At 41.6% G+C, this 23,754-nt stretch overlaps 1 protein-coding gene across 1 annotated transcript in view; it reads right to left on the bottom strand.

Moving 5' to 3' along the window:
• F13A1 (coagulation factor XIII A chain) overlaps positions 1-23,754 on the bottom strand; it is a 61,196-nt gene that overhangs the window by 8,855 nt on the left and 28,587 nt on the right. Inside the window, exons 6-13 of the mRNA XM_065630032.1 lie at positions 20,090-20,197; positions 17,402-17,576; positions 13,521-13,659; positions 7,662-7,765; positions 6,799-6,887; positions 5,674-5,827; positions 4,817-5,104; positions 488-648 (exon numbers count right to left, since the gene is read on the bottom strand). Of these exons, the coding sequence (XP_065486104.1) occupies positions 488-648; positions 4,817-5,104; positions 5,674-5,827; positions 6,799-6,887; positions 7,662-7,765; positions 13,521-13,659; positions 17,402-17,576; positions 20,090-20,197 (1,218 nt within the window). The remainder of the gene's footprint in view (positions 1-487; positions 649-4,816; positions 5,105-5,673; positions 5,828-6,798; positions 6,888-7,661; positions 7,766-13,520; positions 13,660-17,401; positions 17,577-20,089; positions 20,198-23,754) is intronic.

The following is a 23,754-nucleotide window of genomic DNA, read 5'->3' as shown; positions in this document are numbered from 1 at the left end:
CCCAATACAAGTTCAGAGAAACTTTCCACTACACCTGCAGGAGCTTTCCAAGAAAATTCAATAGCAGTGCCCTTCATCCTTCAGTAAGAGGCCTCTGTGCTGTCTTGCTTTAAGTATAATAGACTTCTGAAGTAGTTAAGGACTTGAGTGACTTGAGTGAGCAATCACTCTTACCCTTTGAGTTTCTCCGGCTTTCTCAGTTCTTTTCCCCTCCTTCCACCACTGAAATCACTTCAGCTCTCTACTACTGGAGATGCTGTCAGCCTCAGACTTCAATGTAGGGATACTCAGTACAATCTATAACACACCTATACACCCTCGTACACTCCAGTCAGCCACTGCTTTATAAGGGCCACGTTAGACTGAAGGTCTAACGTGCACACACACACACATACACTCCTCCATCCCAGAAGTCAATGTGACAGCCTTGTAGAGAACAGCCCGCACAGCATGATGGTCACTCCCCTCCACCATAGCCTTGAGCTACCTTGATCCGCAGGGTGGGAATTTCCAGGACTGTCGCCTTCTGCACAGCCAGAATCTTTCCCGTTTCATTGATCCGCGCCGTCACAAAGAAATGAAAAGAGGCTTGGTCCAGCAGGTCACTCAGGTACTCACTCGATTTGATCACAACATCGAAAGCGCTTGCTGAGGGGAGAAACAGGAAAGAAAAAAGGCATCTGAAGCAATCTAATGGCTGATTGCTCCTCCCATCATGGCCAGTGCCAGTTACACGAGTGCCTTGGAAAACAGGTGTCCCACGACCAAAGGATGCCTTTGATTTTTTCGCCCAAACTATCTTCATTTCTTTAACTCACCATTCCCCCTCTTATCTTACCCTCTTTCCATTTAGGCTGTGAGCTCCCTGGGACAAGGGCTGGATTTGTGCACAGCCTCTGCCCAGTGCCCATCTCACATGGGCCCAGGTCACTGTTGCAAGGTTTCCAGGTGCTAGCACAAAATAAATAGAAGGAAGAATGACAGTAAATATCTACTGGACATGAAGGTCCAAACCAGCTTTTGAGTGTCGCCCTTGTAAATGTTTGCTCTTTCACTCTATTCCTGTGCTTTCTCTGCCTTTCTTCTCAGCAGAGGAGTGGCACCAGGGATGCCACCAGAGCAGCCACTGGGGGTTATGAGTCCATGCAGGCTATCTGGGAGACCACCTGCCCTCAGGGACATGTCTGGATATCTGCCTTTGTTCTACACTTGTCTTGCCTGCGAAATTTATCAAGATCCTCCTGTCGCAGGCATGCCCTCCAGAGAGTTTTCACGTGCTCCCTGATGATAATTATTGGAAGGAACAAGTCCCCTTAGGCTAGATGGTTGAGATGCAAGGAATCATTAGTTTTAAACATATTGAGCTGCAATTCCCAGGCCAACAATGGTGTGAGAATATGATGCAGAGAAGCAGACCTGCTAACTAAGTGACCAAGCAGAATATATAGATCTGCAGTTCTTGTCTCTGTAAACATTCATTATAATGGTAGCAAACATATCAAGATCTCCCATCTGTTACCTATGATTATGACTATTATCCATTATTTCTATTGTATTTGTGACATACACTGTACACAGTGAGATAACTGAACTCGGATAAATGGCATTCACCCCTTTTCACTCTTTTCATCTACCCACATCAAAAAGAGTTCCTTTATTTAGTTTCAAAGCTATTCCCTTGGTGACCACCTGACCTGGATTTACCAGGCCAGCCTTAAATTAACTTGATGTGCTCCTGCTCCCTCCCTCCTTCTCACTCTATATATTCTGTAAAAGAATTTCACATAATGCCCCAGACTGTAAATTATAAATCAGGTAAGGAATTTCTCATCTGTGCAAAGTAAATAAGTGGATAAATAAATAAATAAATTTGTTGTGATCTAAAAGAAATTTCTTTTTTAGTGCAAGGAAAGATGAGCTTTTCTGTTTAAATTTAATCACTACAGCTTAAAAAAAAAAAGAAAAAAAGAAAAAGAAATAATAATAGGCTTCCATTTCCTTAGCACTGGCTGTGCTGTTAAGTTGCCAATACCACTTATTGCAGCTGGGAAAGCCAAGGGAGACACAACACCGAGCTGTCTTACAGCCTTTCAAAAAGATAGAGAAAACTAAATATAACCAAGTAGATGTGAGAACACCTTTGAAGGCACTGGAAGGTTTAAGCTGTTCAAATCCTCAAAGAGGTTTTCAACCCACACAATTTCTTTAATCATTATTCTGAAAATCACGCATTTGCTTCCTGTTTGAAAACTTAGTTTCCTTCATTCTTTCAGCAACATGGGCTGGAAGAATGCCTTTAACACATCTTTACTATGTTGTAATTTTTTGTTACCCCTCTCTCTTTCTCTCTACATATACATATACACATACATATATATATACTTATTGCCATGAACAAAGCCTATAAATCCTGCCTGAGTGCCCCAGAAGGTATCCTCCCATCACACTTCTGACAGGGTATTGTCACGCAGTTGCAAATGATCGCGTTGCTTCCATTCACACTGCCCATCTGCTCAGACACCATTTCTGATTGCACATGTACTCCTTTCCAAGGCAAAGGCAAAATAATTTAATGCTCAGGTTTGACATATCACCTTCAGAGATGGCCTAACTTGTGAAGGTTTTGGGTCCTGTTACAGGACAAAGTGCTCCACAAATTGATAGCTGTAGCTCAGATATAAACTAATTTCCACCTTGAAAGGTATTAATCTCTTAAAAGGTGTCTCCTTGGCCAGAGGCAGTGACGGGGACATACTTTTGAGGCACATTCAAAAAAAAATCCATGTTCTGTTCTTTCAGGTGCCTATCTCTACTCTGTGTTCACTTACCATCAGTCAATTCAGAGTTTCCAGCACAGTTTCAAGAAGCTTTTTACAAACCATTTACTTAACTTGGAAAAAAATGAATTATGAGGATCAGTGATGCTTAAACATAATCTATTTATTTCATTTCTTATGCAGAGGAGATAGATGAACCTAAAAACACTGCAAAAGCTGTGTTTTAGGTAATAATACCTCCCACTGACCTTTGATGCAAGAGCAGATGTAAGTCCTGGAATGAAGCACAAAACACAGCCAGAAAGTGTAGCAGGTATTTGCACATCTCCTACAAGATGACTGAATTTGCCCGCATCAAAGGAGTGGCACAGAATTTAGACTGAGCAGTTGAATTTTTTTTTTTTTTTCTTACTGTACCTAGCCAAGTCTCAAAAAAGTTTTGTAGTATTTCAGGTAAAATATTTAGTAACTGATGCAAGCCAATATAATACTCCACATGGTGTTTTGATAGGATGTGTTGGAACAACCCAATGCAACCTAGAGTCAGCCCATTTCCAGACCCCCTGCAAATGAGTCAGGGAGTTAGAAGGAGGCAGAAAGCAGCTGTCAGGGCTTTGTTATAGACCAGAGATAGAATTTTATTAACCTTCACCTGTAGATCGTTGTAAGTGAACTCCTACTTTATGGAGATTAATCATCTCCAAATAAAAACATGCCATTTTAGATGATGCCAAAGTGGAGGATTTGTTTTTCATGGCATGGTGGGAACTGTGATTCCATGGAGGCTTCTCACTGAGACAAAACCCACCCTCTTTGACAAGAGAGGTCTCACAGCATCTCTTGGGTTGGTATGAGATAGACAAGACAGATGATAAAGCTCAGAGGTCAGCCAGAGTGGCTGTGTTCCAGCACCAGATCAAGACCAGGAGGCCCATCCTTCGGCCTCCTGAAGTCCTGCCACTCCCACCACATTCAGCAGAGATTGCTTCTGCCCAGTAACAGTGTCAAGAAGGCAAAATCATTGCTCCTGACTTTCTCAGTAGGAAACTCAAGCGGAGGATCCTCTTACTCAGCCTCCATAGGAGCATGTTCTCATCACTTTTGCTGAGCTGGAGGCACTGACCCAAGAGCACAGGCCTGTCAGAAGAACAAGTGATTGGTAGTCACATTTTGCTGGAGAAGCCAGGGATCTACAACCAGCCTGCTCCATAGTGCTTTGGAGTACAGCACATCCTCAACACTTGCTGACTGTTTTCCAAATGGGGCTGCCATGGCTGACAGAAAATAGATTGGTGATGTCCAAAAGAAAAAAGGAGAACATCCCTCTTCCCTGCTTTGAGCATCGCAACATCGTGCCCTCAGACGCATGAGCTAGGCTGCCAGGAACTGTGTTTCCCATGAGAAGAGGGAGGTAGGGTCTCCCCGCTGCAGTCTAGAGGGCACTAGGAAAAGCAAATGTTGCATCTATAAAAATAACTCACCTTTGAGGTGCCTGCCCAGCTGACAAATGCCCCTGCTCTATAGTGGCACAATCTAGTTACAGGTCAACTTTTTAGATCACTGTAAATATAAAATCCTGAACCACCTAGTCCTCCAAATTCAGATATATGCTGGGATCCTCTCAGAGCTTGTCAGCATATTTCAAGGAAGACAAGATATTCACCTTTTTGTCCCTGTAAATGACACCCTGGGGAACCAGAACTTTTCCTTCACTTTCTAAGATACTGCTAGGAGACTAAAGGTATGAAAAACGATACCTTGCAGCTTAATACCTGTGCTCCTTTGCCTTCTTTTGTACTAAATAAAAAAAAATGACAGTTCCTGGACATGTAGCTTGAGGTGAGAGAGCATTATGCAAAGAGCAATAGCCTGAAAAAACATCCTCAGCTCTAAATGAGTGGTAGCAGGGTCAGAGTTAGGAGCAGAGCCACCTGATATCCAATAGAGTATCTTACCCCTACCTACTATAGACGGTGACAGTTAATGACACAGAGGGAAAAAAAAGCTAGCAGGTTTGAAAACAACTATGCAAGTCTTACATGAAGAGGGTGCCAGTTTTGCACTGAAAGAGTGTTTCTTGAATTCATTTTTTGTGACTCCTGTGTAAAACACTATGTTGCCTGAAAGGTATGTAGTAGCAGTGTAATAGTTGCGACTTTTGTTCCTGAAAGTTATAGTGACTTTGAAGTCACTGCCAATGACTGCCTTTTGCACTTGGAAGTCCATGTCAACGTCTGTCTGTGGCTCATACACGATGTCTTGGGTAGTTTGCTTTTTAACGCCGTACATCACAGCAGTCTCAAGAGCCAGTCTCTCCTCCTTTGAGCCTAGAAATTAATGAAAATCAAATTTAGAACGTAAATGGTGGTACTGCATTAGCCCACCAACTGATCACAAGGGTACATCTTCCACAGTTTGTGGTAGCTGAAATGAACAAATGAGGGCAGTGAACCTTCCTGTGGTAAAGTTAATATTGGGAGAACATCACAAATTCCAAATGAGCTGATATTCAAGAAGTCAGATAAATTGACCTAGCTTAATTGATATTAATAGAGCTACACTGATTTACTCTGTGCAAACATCTGGCCTCAGTAAGAAATGTCTAAACAGCTGCATAGAAAGACTTGAATTGTTTTGAATACTTTCAGTTACTCCATGAGTACCCCTTATTTTCACTACAGCTTATTCAGTACAAAGCATTTCTGAGTAGCAAAGTCTGTACTCTCATCAAGGCATCTGCAGTGTTTCTGGGATGGAGTTAGAAGTAAAGAGTTCCAGAGGGCACTGTGGCAGCCTTTCATGCAGCTCCCTCAGTGCCAGAGGTCTGTAAATCCACTGTCCAAGATGTGACTAAGGTAAATCTACATCAGTAAGGTCCCACCCCATTACAGGTTACCTTCTTGGAACTTGTAGTCCTCAGTAATCTCCATCATTCCATCACCTCCAACTTCTTTGGTCACGATCAACTGCCCAACATGGGTTGTGTCAATTTTTTCTATCACTTGGGTTCCATTTTTCTCCCTTCTTGAGTAAACAATGTCACTATTCACCTATAAAATTAAATGAAAAGGGATTGAGATACATGTAAACAGAGAAAGGAAGGGAAGCCAGCCTGTCTCTCCTCAAAACGACATGTTGATTTGAAGTTCCACTTGCACTGAAGTCCCATGCTTAAAATTAGCCATATGCTACAATAATGACTAGAGGAATTTTACTATTCACAGCTCCAGAACAACAGGCAATGTGAACTTGAGTAGGCTACAGAGATACTGCTCAGACTTGGGGAGCATGATTACACATTCCTTGCACCAAAAAGCTTTAGACTATAGAGAGGGGAATGCTTCATAAATAAAATATCTTTATTTTCTTCTGTCCTAAGCTATATACAATTCAATTAGAGAGAGACTTGCTCTACAGCTGCTGCAATTCTGGGCACACCAGCTCTGATGGTGCAAGAGGTTAAAACTTGAGATCAGGACTTCTTGCTCCTCATTGAGATATTTCCCTCTCAGTTCTGTCAGTCAAATTACCCATGTGAGCTCTCCTTGACCCACCGCAGTCAAAATGGACATGGTGAGCAAAGATCTCTTTAAAATCACTGCAACTATTTTGACTGAAACAAGCAAGGGAACCTTAACATAAGCAGCTTTGCTGGCAAGCCTGAGAAGGAGGTAACAGCTAACAAGGGGTGAAGATGAGCAGCTAGAGAGAGTGACTCATTTGCCAGCATAGCTGGAATCTGGGATGGATAAATGACCACAGCCTGAAGTTTCAACTGATTCAGAGCAGATTTTTCTACTTATTGATTGGTGAGCAGAGATTATTGAAACCTCTGTCATTCATTATAGCCATATCACATCTACTAGCCTGCATCTCAAAACATAATTATGAGATTTTTCTTTGACGTAGAGTGTACGTGGAGTAACTTCTCAGTCCATAAATTACAGCAAAGCCCTATCTTCTGCCTCAACTATGGTCCTGCTGATATCATTCAAAGCACTAAAAGTTGTCAGGTAAATACCTCGGCATAGACAAAAGGAGCATCAAATTGGAAGCAAACATGACCATGTTTAATGGCTTGAACTGAGGCTGGGCCACACCTGTACATACCTGTGCGGAGAAGACAGATAAAGTGAGAGATTAAATTAATTCAAAACCATGTCAAAAGATCATATTGACTCAAAGAAAAAGAATTATTGAGGTTTGCTGAACTCTTTTGGTGGTTTACAGGAACTCCTGACCAAGAAGTGAAAAGCTTAATTTCTGTTGCCAGACCTCTGAACAACACAGACTCAAGTCTGAAACAGCCTAATGGTTCAGTACCTTAATGGTACGGTCCACTGTAAGTCCCAAGGTGTTGAAATGCAGTTGAAGCTGATTTTGCTTAAAGCAGATAGTTTTGGGAGGGCTCAATTATACCACAGGCTGAGAAAGATCTTACTGCAAATTTGCTAAGAACATCTTTTAAGAACAGGGAAGAAATAGCAGTGACTCTTCACTTTTTCTCTCCTGGCTTCCACCTGCTCAGGAAGCTTAGTAAGGGCTGCAGAAACTGGCTGACATATAATGACGGAGAATTACTTTGATCAGGCTCCTGTATAGGTTGTCTAAAATTTTAGAACCCATCTCTTGGCAACAGGGCTACATTCTTTCTGTACAAAGCAGGGCTTTTCTCATACAGGATTTTGTGCATGTGCATCATGAGCAGTGTTATAATAAGGACAGATTTATTTTAGGGCTCAAAACAAATCAGGAGAAGGACCTGAGTATAGTTATCTGGTGCAAGAAGTTGTCACCAGCCATATGGTGGCACCGGCTCAGCTCATTGCCACAAAGAACCCAAGTATTGGAAAGAGAGTTAAAGAGGACTTTAAACAATATTACCATCGCTGGTTTCTTGGGGTGTCCCATCAACAACCTGCCATCCTCCAAAACCAACAGGAAGATCAGGTCTGGTCATCCAAGCTTCATTCCAGCAATGATAGTTCCTTAGACAAGAGATGAAAGTAGAATATTAAATCCTTGGAAAGAAGAATACAGACCAAAACAGACCTGTGTATTTATGTCCTGCCATTGCTTCCATAAGAACATTTGCCAATTTAGGGGTGAAATAATTGGCTTTTTAGAGAAAAGATTTTTAGGCCTAGAAGTTTGGTACCTATCTGTCAAAACCTGAAGGCCACTATCTTTCATTGTAGTTTCTTGACCACAAGTTGAAGAAGCTTTTTGATTCTTTTACTGTGTTCTGAATGCAAATGTCCCTGAGAAAACTTTCCAGTGCTTGAAGATTGTTGGGGTATATGAAGAGCTACACAAACTAAAATCCCTTTCCAGACAGACACCTCCACTTCAGTCTGCCTGCTAAAGCAAGCTTTGGATCTTCTTCATGACACTGAAATTTGGTCTGCTTTATTCAGACAGAAGCTTTGGTGCCTCTTCTGAAGAGATTTTAGGATCCACTCCATAACGTACAGTGTGTAGCTTTGTTTGCATGGCTCAAAACAAACATGATTAGCTGGATTCCATGTTGATTGAGGAAAAGACCCTGCATAGCCTTTGTAAGACTATCCTCATTGTGGATACCTTGTAAGGTCTTCCCAGTCTTGTCGGGCCAATGAGGGAGGTCAGATCTCCTAGAACGTATAACACCCATCTACAACCACTGTGGGCCAAGTCTTGCCTTTAGGGCCCAGGACAGTATGTTGAAAGGTGAATTTTTGAGAGTGGTTCATCTGGGTGCTCAGGGTTGAAATGCCCTTACTTGACTGGATGCTCCAGAAGAGAAAAAAATAAACCCCTACAGCACCATCACAATCTGCTCAGGATGTTTCAAAGGTGAGCACAAAAGAAAGATCTTGTAACTTCCCGCAATGCCACCAGCACTCATGGGAGAGCACAAGCAAGAAAAGAAAAGGAAAATCTAGGAAGAGTGTCTTGCAGTAAAGCCAGGAAAGTGTCTGAATTTCATTACTGCAAAAATAAAATAAGAAAGGAGTAGAGAAAGGGGCATTTTTGCTTGCAAATTATACGTATCCTACAGCAGGTATGAATAAAATTACACCTGTGTAGCTGCTGATACAGCCCCTAGTACATGCAAAGATATTAGCAACGAAAATGGGGATTGTTAAACTCTGACCATTTCATTAATAATAGGTGAAAACCAGCCATGGAGCAGAGTTGGAAGGATCTGAGGCTTGTCTAACAAGACATTTCAAAGTGGAAATGAAAGCTTGGATCAGGGTAAAACTTGTCAGTTAGGAGAGTTAATGAAGCAGCACTACAGAAAAAGGAATTATTCAAGGAAAATGACACACGCTCAAAGAATTTTTGATGCTGCTGAGAGTAGTTAATGCTGAATCATGCTCACAGAGCTTTGCTGAAGGCTACCGGAGAATGGGGACACACTTTGTGGTAGGTGGGTTTTGAAAACTGTTATGCCAACATGTGAGAGAGACAATCCCTGCCCTGAAACCTTCAGTGCTTCACTTTGAATCAAACTCAGATATGTCACTGCCTTTGTGTTCTGTGAAAGAAGAGCAGGCAGGAGGGAAAGATGGTAAAACTGAGGGGGGTATAACAGTGCAGAAAATGATAGTTCTGCTTCAATTTTGTAATTAGATAATGCAGTTTTTTCTATATTCATCCTAGGACACAGGACCTCTCTTACTGTTTTTTATTGGTGTGGTGTTGGGCACAAAAGGATGGCAATTCTTTTAGATGTGCTCCCACACAAATAACAAATACACTTACAGATATTGAATATGAATGGACAGAAAGACATTGCTTGTAAAGCACATGAGCATTAAGGAAATGAGGATGAGGGGAACATTTTCCTCTCCAAAATGTAGTAGAAACTTCTCTCTGATAGAAGAGAGCACAACTGAGGATCTGGCTTCCCAGCCATGATTTGTTAAAGTGGTGCTGTATTTCTTGTATTCTGCAGCAAGCCTGAGACATTAAAGAAAGCAAGAATGGCTATACAGATCAATGTAGTGACCATTAAATATTTACAGGGATAATTACAAATAGGCTAAACAAAGCGATGGGGAAATTAATAAAAGATGACCAGGTGGGTCTTATGCCTGGAAGACAGTTTAAGCAGGGTGCTTCTTATTACTTATGAGACAGGCCCATGCTGGAAACAGCCACTGCCTTTTCATTTGTTAACAAGCGCAGGCAATGGGGTTGAGAGTGGCACTGATAACATTATTGAGAAATTATAGGAAAAGTGAGCTGGAAGTGAATGGGAGAGCAGAGGTCTCAAAAGGGTTTTCTCCATGGGGCTGGACATGGATAAACCCCCATGGGGCCAGGCAACTTCGAGTAAGTTTCTGATGACGTACAGACATCAGTCTGCTTGGACCTCACAGTAGAAGCGAGTCTTGATTCTCATCCAAGAGAAACATTCTTTAAGTGTCTTTATATCATCATTAAGAAAGACAATGAGAACAAAGTAAGGGGACAGAGGCAGTACTGATGGGCCCAAATCCGGCCAGCTTTATAAAAATAACTTTTTGCAAAGTCTGTGTAATTTTGTATGTGTGTTCTGTTGTTGTTGTTGTTGTTTCCTATGCTGAGGGAGAAGATGATCTTTAATAAAAATAAATAAATGTCAGACAACATTCAGAGGGAGCCCCACACTCAGCGACTGATACTGGCTCCAGTATCCCTGAAGTCTGAGAGTATTTAAAACCTGGAGACAGATCAGCTCCAGCAGTACAAGGCAATAGAAATGACATATTAATAAAGAAAAAGAGCTTTGATTCTGGTTTTCAGGAGATTATAAATAAAAGTGAGAAATACATTTTAAAAAATCATTATAAACACCTTGAGTTTGTCCTCTTAAAAAAAAAAAAAAAGATATATTAAAAATAAAACCAAGGTTAAGATACATGCCATTTAAAGTCAGCATGTGAGCTACCATGGAGTGTTACAGAATAATGGAGAGTGAGGACACAGAGGAGAAATGAAAAGAGGTGTGTAATGTATTAAGTCATGCCTAAAGGGTTATGTGCACTATATACTAATAAATGCACTAGGAGAATAAAAGGATGAACAAGGCAGTTCAAGAAGTAATCAAGCCAAAGAAGAGCAAACATAGGATGGCAGGATGAAATGCTAGCATGAAGTTGCATACGGATTTCAGTGAGGCAAGGATGATTTTGAATGATCTGTCTTTGCACCAAAAGAATGGAAAAAACAGGACTGAATGAAGAAGTCTTGGGAAACAGCTGGTAAAAGGAGAAGTAGGGAAGTAAAAGGAGATGTCAACAGTGGGTAAGAGTTATTTCATAGATCAGGTTAGGAGAAGGGGAGAAGAAGAGACAGTGAAAAGTCTGAAGTGTGGCAATGATCCACTTCTGGGTGTATATGGACTGAACAGTGAGGTGGCCAGTCATAGGGTCTTGTTTTGCATCATTATAGGCAGAGGAGGTTTCAGAAGAGTGATTGTTCCTTTACTGCTCTTTGAGCCATAGCAGGCGCATGAGACGTACTGAGGTCCTGCTGTCATGTAGACCAGATACAGCTTAGCAAACTGGGACATCCCAAGGATCCTAACAGGAGGGAATGAGGCAAACAGCTGGCCCACAGCCCTGGACTTCAGGAGAGTAAGCTTTGGCCTGTTTAAAGTCCTGCTTGGAAGAACCCCATGGAAGGCAGTTCTGGAAAGAAGATGGATCCAGGAGAGCTAGTTGTTTTTCAAGGATGACCTCCTCCAATCTTGAGGACCAGCCTGATAGCCTTCTGAATGATTGAGTGGGCAAGGGGTGACTAGTGCACGGGGGCTGGTTTCTCTTTTGACTTTAGCACCATATTCCAGAACATCATCATAGACAAATCATCGAAGTATAGACTAGATAAGTGGACAGCAAGGTGTATTGAAAATGGGCTGAACTGCTGGGACAAGAGGCTTGTGATCACTAATGTGAACTCCAGCTTGGAGCTTAGTCACTAGTTGTGTATCCCAGGTGTTGATACTGGGTCCAATACTGTTTAACATCTTCATTAATGACCTGGATGATGACACCTACCACACCCTCAGCAAGTTTGCTGATATGGAATACTGGCAGGAATAGCTGATACACTAGAGGCTGTACATGAGAGAGGCTGAGAGAGATGGGACTGTTCACCCTGGAGATGGGAAGGCTCAATAGGATCTTATCCATGTCCATAAATGTCAGGTTAGGGAGGGGTAGAGAAGGAGAGAGAGCCAGACTCTTCTCAGTGACATTCCATGACAAGGCGAGAAGCAATGGGCACAAATTGAAACACAGGAAATTCTGTCAGAAAACACATCATGAAACACTTTTTTACTGTGAGAGTGGTTGAGAACTGGCACAAGTTTCCCAGGGAGGTTATAAAGTGTCTGTCCTTGGAGATATTCAAAACTCGACTGGATACAACCCTGAGCAACCTGCTCTAGCTGACCCTGCTTTGAGCAGTGGGGTTGGATGGCTTCAGGAGGTCCCTTCCAGTCTCAAATATCCTGTGATGCTGTGATACAAGCTCTAGATGTAAACAAACATAATTGTTTTCCTTAGATTCCCCCTCAATAGCAGATTATAGAAATCACATAAAAGAGGTTACAGCAACAGGTTCAGTCATTTCCTCAACTACAGAATTACAGTTTTCATATAAAGACTTCCAGAGATTAAGTTTTAATGAAACAGGCTGATGAGCATATTTAAGTTCCACTTAAATATGAGAAGAAACTTCTTCACAGTGAGGGTGACAGAGCACTGGAACAGGCTTCCCAGGGAGGTTGTGGATTCTCCTTCTCTGGAGACATTCAAAACCTGCCTGGACACCTTCCTGTGTAACCTCACCTAGGTGTTCCTGCTCTGGCAGGGGGATTGGACTAGATGATCTTTTGAGGTCCCTTCCAATCCCTAACATTCTGTGATTCTATGCTGATGAGTTGAAGATTTTATTGACACAAATCAGGTATATTAACACTGAATAGAACAAATATCTGCTGAATATAGGAATACATACAGAGGTCACATTCACTGCTTCACTCTGAGGAGGAGAGACTTGAGGCCAAATAATCCACGCATAATTTCTACTGAGCAGAGCATATAATCAATATATGCTACACATCTCCTGTCAGACAGGAGACAGTAAGAGTTCAAGGAAGAAATTAGAGCACCGTCTTCTCCAAAAGAATACATAGACTCCATTTCTTGTTCCTAAGGAGTTTTATTTTTATAAATCAGGCGATAGCACTCCAGTAACTTGTATGATACCTTGGCTTGTTTCTTTTTCAGATGAACTGGATTTATTTTGGAAAGTATCTATTTGCAACAGTGACTGCATGTGCACTATGTAAACCCAGCCTACAATTATGGAAACTGGGCAGACGTAGGACAAGAAGGGTGTTTTTCCATAGGTATTGAGGTATCACTTTGAGCTGACACCAGAGTGATGGAAGTATCCTACCCATTTCCATTTTTAGAAATGGCCTGGCCCTAGGGAGCACAAATCCATTCCAGCTCTCCTCCAGTATGCTTAAATATGCACTATACTGAATGGTAACATCAGTAGTGGGATCCCCTGGGGTATGCCTCTTTACATGACAAGCAGTTCATATTAGTCAGCCTACTAACAATCCTTTCATTCTGTTTTACATAAGCTAGCAGTGTTCTTTAATACACAGAGAAATAAATAAACCACTGGCATTACCGTCATGTTTTTTCTACTTATACAGTTGACACATTAAAGGCATTCACCAGGAGAACTCACCAGATGGAGTCTTTCGTAAGTTTGGTGTCCACTTTCCCTTCGTCATCCAGAAAGAAGTCCAACCGTAAATTGGCATTGTTATCATGGGCAGAAGAATAGTTGGTGATGAGTCTTGCAGGTATCCCCAAGCACCTCAGAACTGTGGCAAAGAGAGAAGTGTTATAAGAAGGACAAATATGAAGAATGTGCTCATGGATGACAGGATGAGTAGAGAGGAACTGTTAATAACTAGAATAAAATTGAAATCTCAGTCAAATCAACCCAAATAATTCCTCCTATCTGCCTTTATATAGAATATGTTAAATATTTTATTTGGTCCCAAAATGATGAAGATTCAAGATATGTAACGGTACAATGGTTATAACCTAAGCAGCTGATTACTAATAGTTTAAGAATAGTCTTGCGTAGTGACCATACTGCAGCTTTTCAGGGCAAATCTGGGTGCAATGGGTCTACTGCATGACCAAATGTGGTATAAAGAAAAATAAGTTTGAGCTTGCAAGAAATGCAAAATATTTAAAGTATCCTAGTATCAGTAACCCAAGAGAATTATGAGATTCTGTTAAAAAGAAAATTAATAGAAAGTGTCTCCTTTTGGCTGATTTGAAGTTTTCCTGTTTAGCCTCTGCCATCAGAAGAGTTCTGGGGAACACAAAGAATAAAGCAGAAAATTATTGCTAACACGGGGAAAATCTGCATCATTTGCAAGAGAAATGCCAGAGTTAGAGAGTCCGAACAAAATGCATTACATAATTTGTATTGATTGCTAAGTAGTAGTATTTTGGAGTCAACAGTACCTTCCCTTAAAGGACCTTAAAATGAGGATAAAAACAAAACTAAAACCAAACAACCAAACCAAACCAAACAAAAACCAAAAAAACCCAAACCCACCAGCCTACGCCTAAATCTCTGACGGTCACGATGCAGCACTGATGGCTCTTCTTCCCATTTGATGAGAGGTAAATTTGGGATATTCGGAAATGCTATGGCTATGTCTGAAGTCCAGCAGTGCACCATTAGGCTTCTGTGTTTGTGGTGCACACTGGCTGATAAATAGGCATGTACCGTGGCCCCAAGGGAGAAGTGGGGCTGCAGGGTGACACATCATCTCAGCTTCTACAGATGAAATATTTTGTTTCCCAGCCAAAAAAAGCTCCTATTTTCTGATTTAGGAGCTAAAATGGTTCTGCAGAAAACAGAGGGGTGTTTTTGGAAAGGGACAACATTTTTATTGAAAATCCTATTTAAAAATAGTTTTGATGCTGCAATGTTGAACAGCCCTTGCTGCTACTGCTGGGTTTATATATTCATTAGTGTCACTACTGTGACTCCCAATAAAGTGTAACACTGCACATTCATTTCAAGTTTCTGGATGACAAATTGCTTGGATGCATCCAATACCATATGTACCTATTGATTAAACTTAATTCAAGCGCCCTCCCAGACTTCCAGCACACGAGCCATCAGGGCTCATTGAAAATAATTTGTCTGACAATTTCAAGATTAATGACCATTTTTCAGAATGTTTTAGCATTCTTAATGGATGACTATCCAGAGTGTACAGTACAGTAACCTTGGAAAGCTGGACTGGTCACAATGATAAAACATTGGCAGCTGAGAAAGACTCGAAATCAGCCCAGAACAACCCTTTTAGTTGCACATGGCTGTTTGGACCTTTGCTGTCCCTTCTGTGCAGAGGTCAGCAGCTGGACGCGTCAGTGACTATGTATCAGATCAGCCTCTGGACAACATTTTCATTTCATAATGCTCAACAAACTTTATACTTCAGCAATCCTTGCAGCAGTACAAAGTGCCAGGTCTCTGACTTGACTAACTTAGTCAGCAAACTGAGTCTAGTTTTGCCCCAGATAAATACGCCTCTCTGTTTAACACGTCAGGCCCTGGGCCTCTGCTGCATCGCCCCAGTTTCACAGTGGCCTGCAGGCAAAATACTGTGTAGTGGTGATTTGGGGCCAGTGCGGGGAGAAGGTGGGAGAACTGGTGTGTGTGTCTGTCATCTAGAGAAATCCAGACGAGCCAAGGGGTGGAAGCCAATGTGAGGAACCGCATCCGTAGGCAACATTTGCAAGAGGCTTTTCAAACCCATTGTGTTGTGCTGAATTTGAGGAGCACCAAGTACAGACTATGTGACCTCAGGTGGTGAAGGGAATAGACTTCTCTCAGGTTCTTTGCATATGGGTGATTGATGATTATCCCATTGCAGCAGGACTAAGATGAACCATTTCATGTGTCGAAGGACAGAGTCTCTGCCAGTGCCTCCCCATATCAAAACAGGAACCTCTCCAGACATAGGAAAGAGAAGCAGAGAAACCTGAAACTGCTTCCCCTGCTCCAGCTGTGAGAAGTGCATGCCAGCAGAAAGCTAGGTGGCCAGAAGACAGCTTTATTTCCAAGGTCCTTACTGTTTTGAATAACTTCCAAAGTATCTCAGGTAACCAAAATGAGTTATGAAATTCAATTATCTAGATTGGAGGAAAATTATGTACAAAATGAAACATCCACATACAGAATAGGCAAAAAATATAGTGAAAACACAGAGATGTCCAGGGCTGCCTGAGGGTGAAGAACCAGTCTTGTAACTTGTCACTAACTATTCAATTTCCATGTTTGCTGCAGAAGATGGGTGATTAATATCCCTCATTTTTTATAAAAGTATAATGCAAAGAGAAGTATAATGCTGTTCCTTGAGACAGCAACATATGACAGTTTTGAGACAGATGAAAAAGGGAAAAGTTTCACGGAGAATTTTTCTGTAATTTCCTTTTAATGTCTTAAATACAAGGACCAAAGCTTAGGCCTTCATCTGTGGCTGAAAAGTTCTTGATGCAAAGTAGGCTCCAAGCCTGCAGAAATGCCCATTGTGTCCCCCTGGTCCTAAACTAGTCTGGTCCCCATGAGTTTGATAATTAAATACACATGTTGTAATTGCCTCTAAGAAAAAGCATCTGGGCTTAAGACACTTTTAGTTTCTGTTTAGCTTCTTTTATTGGCCAGTGCCATAAGCATAGGAACTGCTTCACTGGCTCTACATTGGTACTTGACATAAGCATCGCTTCCAATGTCTGGTCCCCGTTATCTGTACAACGCACATTTTTTACACTCCCAAAGTCTTTCTTGACTCCTAATATGCTGCAGTGTGTTCCAGTGTATTCGTAATATTTATCTGGGATGCTGCTGTTAGCAAGTGCTGGACAGTAAAAAAATTGGACCAATCCAACACTGCTTTCCCTATGTGGTTTTACAGCCTGCAACACCCCATTTGGTGCAACACTGGAGCTCCAATTTGAGTAAGAGTGTTTAGACTTAACCTTGTAGTCCTGGGCAATTCATAAACCGTGCCAGCATTTTTCTCATTGCTCTTGTTCACAAACACCATAGAAAATGTTAATGGTGCTCAGTAGACAGGTGCTGGGACAGTGCACGTCAGTCTTGCTAGGAATAATCCTAGGCAGGTGAAATTTATCCTTTCTGGAGCAGACACCATCACATGTCCCATACTGGGTAATAGTTTCATGTTACAGGTCTCGATAGGAAGCCCCCTGCTCATCTCAGGTTTCCTAACAGAAATGAGAACTGTGCCAAAAGACTTCACTCCCCCAAACTTATCCTCTTGATTCACTGAATAATTTTACTGAACATATAAATAGTTAACAGATTTGTGTGAAAGAGCAGACGAACTGAAGGAGATGCCAAATGTTTATTTAAAGAGCATCTATTTTAGCCCTGTATTTTTAAGTATCTCTACTATTTACTCCTAAATACCACAGAGCTAGGAAGTATTTTAGCTAGTTTAACCTAAAAGCTCCCTCTCTTATGTAAGAATTGCATAGTAGGGTGGAGCTTGTCTCACTGATACCTACATGTGTTGAAGACACCAGCAAAGACCCAGCACTGGCCGTATCGCACCGGTTGCTTAGAACTGTAATACTCCAAGAGAATGTCCACGCTTCCCGTCCAGGCTGAAGGTGCAACTCCATAAGTGTATGTATTGTCCCAGGATCCAGCAATCACACCATTATCATCCTTGGAGTTGATCTAAAGACAAAGGAAACAAGTGTTAGGGATGTCAGAGACTGAATTAGTTTGTTAACCCAGAAGACAAAGAGGATTGGAGAGACTGGATATAGCCAAGTTTAGGCTAGAGATGAGACAGAAATATGTAATTATGAAGGTAGGAGAAGAATAGAACAATCTTGCTAAAGGCCATGGATTCTCCATCACTGAACAATTTTGAATGAAGGTCAGACACTTAATGGTGAAATCAAATCACCACACTGAGTATCCATTTTGCAAGTTTAGTAAGATTTATTAACCTTAAACATGCTTACTGCTATGTATTTTTTAAAAAACCTGATCAGTTATACACTGATAAACAAACCTCAGAAATATTAAGCTGGATTCTTTCCTAACATCGTCTGTTTTTTCTGTCCATATCACTCCAGAGATGTTAATAAAATTGCTCCTGATTTACAGCAGATTGAGAGGAGAACAAGTCCACTGTTATTTTTAGAGTAGAAACTAATTTCTTCAGTCCAGCACACATGAAAACAAGAAGGAATTTGCTGTGTAAGTTTTCCCCTGGTAAGATTATACAAAGGAAGGAGTTTTGCTGACTAATGACTATACTGATAGGCATTAATGCGTAATACATCTCCTAGCTGCAATTTGAACCAAACCAGTTGAGGCTGTGCAAAAAGCTCATTCGCTCTGTACCTTTTAATTATGCTAATGTGGAACAGCTACACACCAGCCAAATAAATCACAATTCTCATTTAAAAGCTTTTGGCTGGACTAACTACTGTTTTATAATTAGAAAATTGACTTACTATGAACCCTAGGACTGAATAAAGATAAGTATTCAGAGTCATAAGCAAAGGGTTAAGGGGCTGTGCCCATCTCACTGTGGTGGGAGACATGCCAAGGGGCACTTCAAGGACGGGGCAGTGTTTGATCTTCAGGCTTTCCCCTGGCTGTAAAGAGACAAAGTGAGCAACTCTACCTTCTCTATAATGTCAGGAAGCCGCAGAAGGATCCCAGCATGGATGCACCTCCTCAGATAAGCTCAGGTCTACTACATCACATCTTGAGCAATAATAAGGGTAAGGAATATGGGCAGGACTTCAAGACCTCTTGGCCACTTCTTACTGAGGTCCAGATTTCAGAAGGCAAAAGCTCCCTCCCAGCTATGGCCTAATCCTACAGATCAGACCTAAAGTCCATGCTCTCCTGGATTTCCAATGGTGAACATCTCAAATTCCTTAAAATGATTGAGTGGATAAAACCCTAAGTAATATCCAAGCCCCCTTTGGTTTCATAAACTTTGTGCTATTCTGCCTATAGGGCTTCCAGGGTCCCTTTAGGAGGCACCCTTTACATCTCTAGCCCAGTGATGAGGGAACCACATTCAATTCTTACTTATGTCTGAAAGTCTGAAGCCGTATTTCTAATGTCTGGCTTGAAAGAACTAACCAAAAGGTTAAAAGCAAACGAGAAGTGAGAGTGCTCTCAATCCTTCTTGCTGAAGCTGTTCTATTTAACTTGACGTTATGCAAAAATCAGCATGTGACACTGAGAGTATGGAGATCCCATTTCGGTGTTGCCTAAGACAAAGAGCTCATTCTCTTAAAGCCTGGGCAAATGCTGTAATGAGTGGATTAAGGGATCATTCATGTCCAGCAACCATGCTTTGCAGACAGTCTATTTTAGTAGCTGACCTTGGAGAACGTCTAATGATGCTAGCTCAACGACTAGAGTATTGTTCCAGGAAGCAGAAGGCATCAGTTCAGACCTCTATAAGGCAGAGGAGAGGATGTAGCCTCTGCCTTCCACATCTTGGATGAGTCTTTCATCTGGGTACCAGGGATGGGGCTGCTGTTGTACCCACAACATGACTCCTGGTGCTTAGCAGCTGAAAAGAATGGAGATGTGGGAAGTCTTTTCCTTACTGTTTGCTTCTGATTATTTTAGGAACCTGAATTCTAAACACAGTAAGTTTTGTGGGCCCCATGTTTAAGAGCACAGGTCCACAGTGCTTTCTTCTGGGTGATGGTATTTTGCATAAATGTCATCAGCTTGACCAGGCCATCTGAGGCTTAAAAATCAGACACAGTGACATCCACCATGGCAGTGTCTTAAGATCCATTTGAGATTAGTGCTGGAGTCCACAGGAAGTCTCTCAATTTCCCATCCCAAATTTCCCATCCCACCCATCATGCCACCTTACCATCCCAGAGCAGAAGCAACTTTCTCAGTTACTTCAGCTGCTGGAAAGTGAACACAGTATCACAAGAAATGCTATCATTACTGGAGTGCAACATCTAAAAGTAGCTTTCCTACCAATGAGGTACCACTCTCAGGAAAAGGTGATGAGCTGACATAAATATTTCACCTTTAGTGGAGCGAAATAAAATTCCAGACCCCAGAGATCAGAATGGACAATTGATCTGGCACATGTTAGAGTGAGCACATCAGGGCACGTGGGCCAGCTAGACCAGCCTGGCTTCAATTTACGAGTCATTTCTGACATATCTTAGACATCTATTACATACCACTGCAGAGGCAACACGGCAGATTTTGATTGGGTTTCCACGCCCAGAGAGCTCCAGTTCTGCCTTGTCCATCAGGAACAGGCAAGCATCTAGAATGTTTTCTTCAAACTAGACAAAAGAAAATAAAAAGCGAAACAGAGGGAAGATAATGTCACTTTTTATTCTGGAAAGCAAAGGAAAAGTTATCTTTCATTGTTGTTATCGTAGCTGATCAGCTTCAAAATTAGTTGGTCAAGGCAAAGTTCTGTGTTTAAAGCCACAAGTTTTCTTCTAGAATAATCACACATGTAGAGCAAAAAAAAAAAAAAAAGGGTGAGATGCTGTGAGGGAAAAGAGAGTTCATTTTCAATTCAATCTTAGGCTGGTTTCCAGAAGGTTAAAATGACAACACAGCCTTTCTGACAGGACATAAAATTTTAAGTGCTAACAACTATATAATAGGAAGATATTATAATAATAACTACAAGAAGCTAGTCTGCTTGCGAAGGTCTTTGTGTCCTTCACAGATTCCAGACCTGTTAATTTCAGGACTTCTCTGACACAGCCAATGCAATGCTGGGGAGCTGAACAATAAATGGTTTGCCAAAGTTAATTTGAAGACACTTATATTTTAAAATTATTTTTAAAAATATGTTTAAAATTGACAAGCCAAAAGCTGATTGTATAGATTAATCCTGGTCTACAAAACTTAAACATCAAAAATACCAAGTGACCTAAAGTAGTCTTTTTCAAAAATAGACTGAAAAAGGTACAATTTCTTTGATCCAGCATGAACAAGCACAAGAATGAATTGAGGGCAGAGGTGCCTAAATAGACAAGAAACCATTTGTCACAGAACTTGCCCTGTGATGTATTTCATTTTCCTTTGGAGAAACTGCATAGCAAAGGAAAATACCTCTGTCCCCTGGAAAATGGTAGGAGACAGGGAAATGCTCATTAATAAAACAAATATCTTTTAGATGCACAATCTTACATTAACAATCAAGGCTATGATAGAAACTCCACAGTGCTTGTCCCTTTGCTTTATGGGGCTTTATGTTCTACATTTGCATCCTTAAAAATATTATTCACTCTAACAGGATTTTTGCTCTCATGCTGTTACTAGAGCTGGATTTATTTTACACCTGTCTCCAGCCTGGCCTAAGGATCCTTGGCAAATGAGGGCAATCTGAGTTTTACCTCCTGAGTGAGAGCCCAGGCCAAGCTGCTGCCTTGGTGGCCTGGGGAGGGGCAGAGGAGGAGAAGGAGTAAGACCAGAGAGACGGAAAGGAAGCCCTGAAGAGGCAAGATTGCTGCTGACACTGCAGGGAAAATGGAAAGGGTGGGAGTAACATCCCAGGGAGCCAACATACCCTTTGGCCTCTCTGTTACAGGCAACAGCCGAGCCCTGGTATAGGCAAAGAAAGAGGAGGCAGCACCATGTTTCACCATCCTCAGCCATTTCCCATCCAAGGAAAGAAAGTCCTCTTCTTTGCCTCTGTCTTGAGCCTGCCTGGCTCTTGTTGCTCAGGGTAACACCACAGTATGGATCTTTTTCAGCAGGCGTCCCCCAAGGCAGCACACACCTCTCTCACCACCACCCAGACTTCCACTGAATTACTTTCTCTGGAGCAGACATTCACTAGTAAGTGATACCTCGCAGTCTGCGCAAAACTGAGTTCACCGTGTTTGGGCAAGTAGGGAAAGAAGGGTCGGCGTTTTCCAGGGACCTATTCCTAATATCCTATCACCCCTGGGAGGCTGAATAATTGCATGGTAGACTCTTCAGTCCACTCCACTGGTGTGTGATGTAAATAATCTCAGGGAAAAATGGTCACGCTCTGGAGAACCTTCTTCCCAAGGAGAATCCTCACAACAGATAACGTAAACTCAGGGTCCTCATAGCCATCCTTCCTGCTTCAAGTTCACTTTTCTTCTGCTCTGGCCTAATGATTTATCACTTTCACCAGCATCAAAATCTGCTTTCTGCACTTCAAGTCATCAGCAGTGCCTAAGACCTGAGTTAAATCAATAAGAAGTTTACTTTGCAAATTAAACCTTTTTCATCTACAGTTTATGAGACACTGTCAATCTTGCCAACATATACAAGAAGAATGAAGAGGAAAGAAATTGCTTTCAGGGTTGTTGCCTTCCACCTTAGCATTTACAAAATGACACGAATGCTTGTGAAATAGCTGGAGTAACAGGAGAAGAGATATAGGACAAGCTGTAAAGTCTAGCTGCCTTACACTATTGTAAGGATCTAGGATGTACTGTAGGATGCTGAGTTGCCTTAACTCTAAAGCCAGTTTTGCCCTTCTTCACTATCCATAGCTTTAAAAACATTTTATCAAACTAAATCTGTTTCCTGCTCTCAATCTTGTCATTAAAATGCTATCTAGAGGCAAGTGGAAGAGAAACACAGCACTTGTAAGGCTGAACACCCCTGAAATGTCAGAGGAACCAGAGCAGCAGTCAGCAGCCAGGACAGGTGAATGAATTTGGGCCAGGTGCAAGCACTGCCTGCTTAATACAAGCTGAAATGGAAATAAACCAAATTCAGGACAAAGGAACTTTGGCAGAACCACCCGAGAAAGACTACAGATGGAAAACAAGGCATGGGTGGAAATACAGGCAAAAGGGTTCTGTCTGTACACAGACCTGTGCTGTGTTAAAAAGCAATGCATTTAGTCGGGCTGGACTTCAGTGGGAGTCCTCTTTCATGTTGACCTGTTTCTAATAGATGACCCTTCATTTAAATCAAAGTGAGAGGGGCTGTATCACCTTTTGCACTGGTTGAATTAGGGCTGTATTTCTCACAGTCAGTTGCAGGTGGATGTGATCTCACATTGCCTATGGTTCGACCTGACCAAATGCACGTGTGTAAAATCGTGTTTGCACTGTGGGCTGCAAAGCTAATGCAGCTCAATGTGTGGACACGAGACAACTCACGATATCAACAAGAACTCTATGCCCACTTGTTTTATTTTATTTTTCTCTCTCTCTCTCTCAAAAAAAAAAAAAAAAGTTAAACAATCAATACAGAGTCCAACTTCTGGCATTTCTCAGCAAGAGAAGTCCTATGTGCCTAGATTTCTTCCAAAGCCAAATTTCCCCTGAATCCCCTGTGGGCTTTTCTGAGTGACTGGCTATTTATACTTTCTCAGAAGAAAGGAATCACAGTCATGTTACAAGGAACACCTCCATCCTCATTCATTATAGCCATGTTTCAACTGGCCTGTTGTTTTTCCTTCCTTGGTCCATTTTTCTTGCATTTCCTCCTCTCCTGTTGATGCTGCTCATTAAGGACAGCAGCTGTGACAATCATCTCCTACTAGTAACCCAGTTTTGAATTGTGTGTTCCTTTTTAATTTACAACTGGAGTTAAAGCTTCCAGCTGTCATTGTTCAAAGCTATTTTTCAGCCTAAGACTATTACCATGCACAAGTCTATCTGTATATTTGTATATTACCATATATACCTTTCATCTCTATGACTGTATGTGGCCTTATGCTTTTTACTTCCACTGTTGTACAGAGCTATATGTCCGAAATACAAGATGCATACATGCATGATATAGTATAGGCCTAGCTGCTAGTGCTTTTACTCACTCACAGAGATGCTTTTATTCTTAACATCCAGGATTGCTGAAAATGAGGCAGATGCAGGTTTCTAATGACTGGAAA

The sequence above is a fragment of the Caloenas nicobarica genome, chromosome 2, assembly GCF_036013445.1.
Source record: "Caloenas nicobarica isolate bCalNic1 chromosome 2, bCalNic1.hap1, whole genome shotgun sequence".
Taxonomy (NCBI): Eukaryota; Metazoa; Chordata; class Aves; order Columbiformes; family Columbidae; genus Caloenas; species Caloenas nicobarica.
Note: the sequence above shows the minus strand (reverse complement) of the source record. Positions and strands in the feature narration are given on the sequence as shown.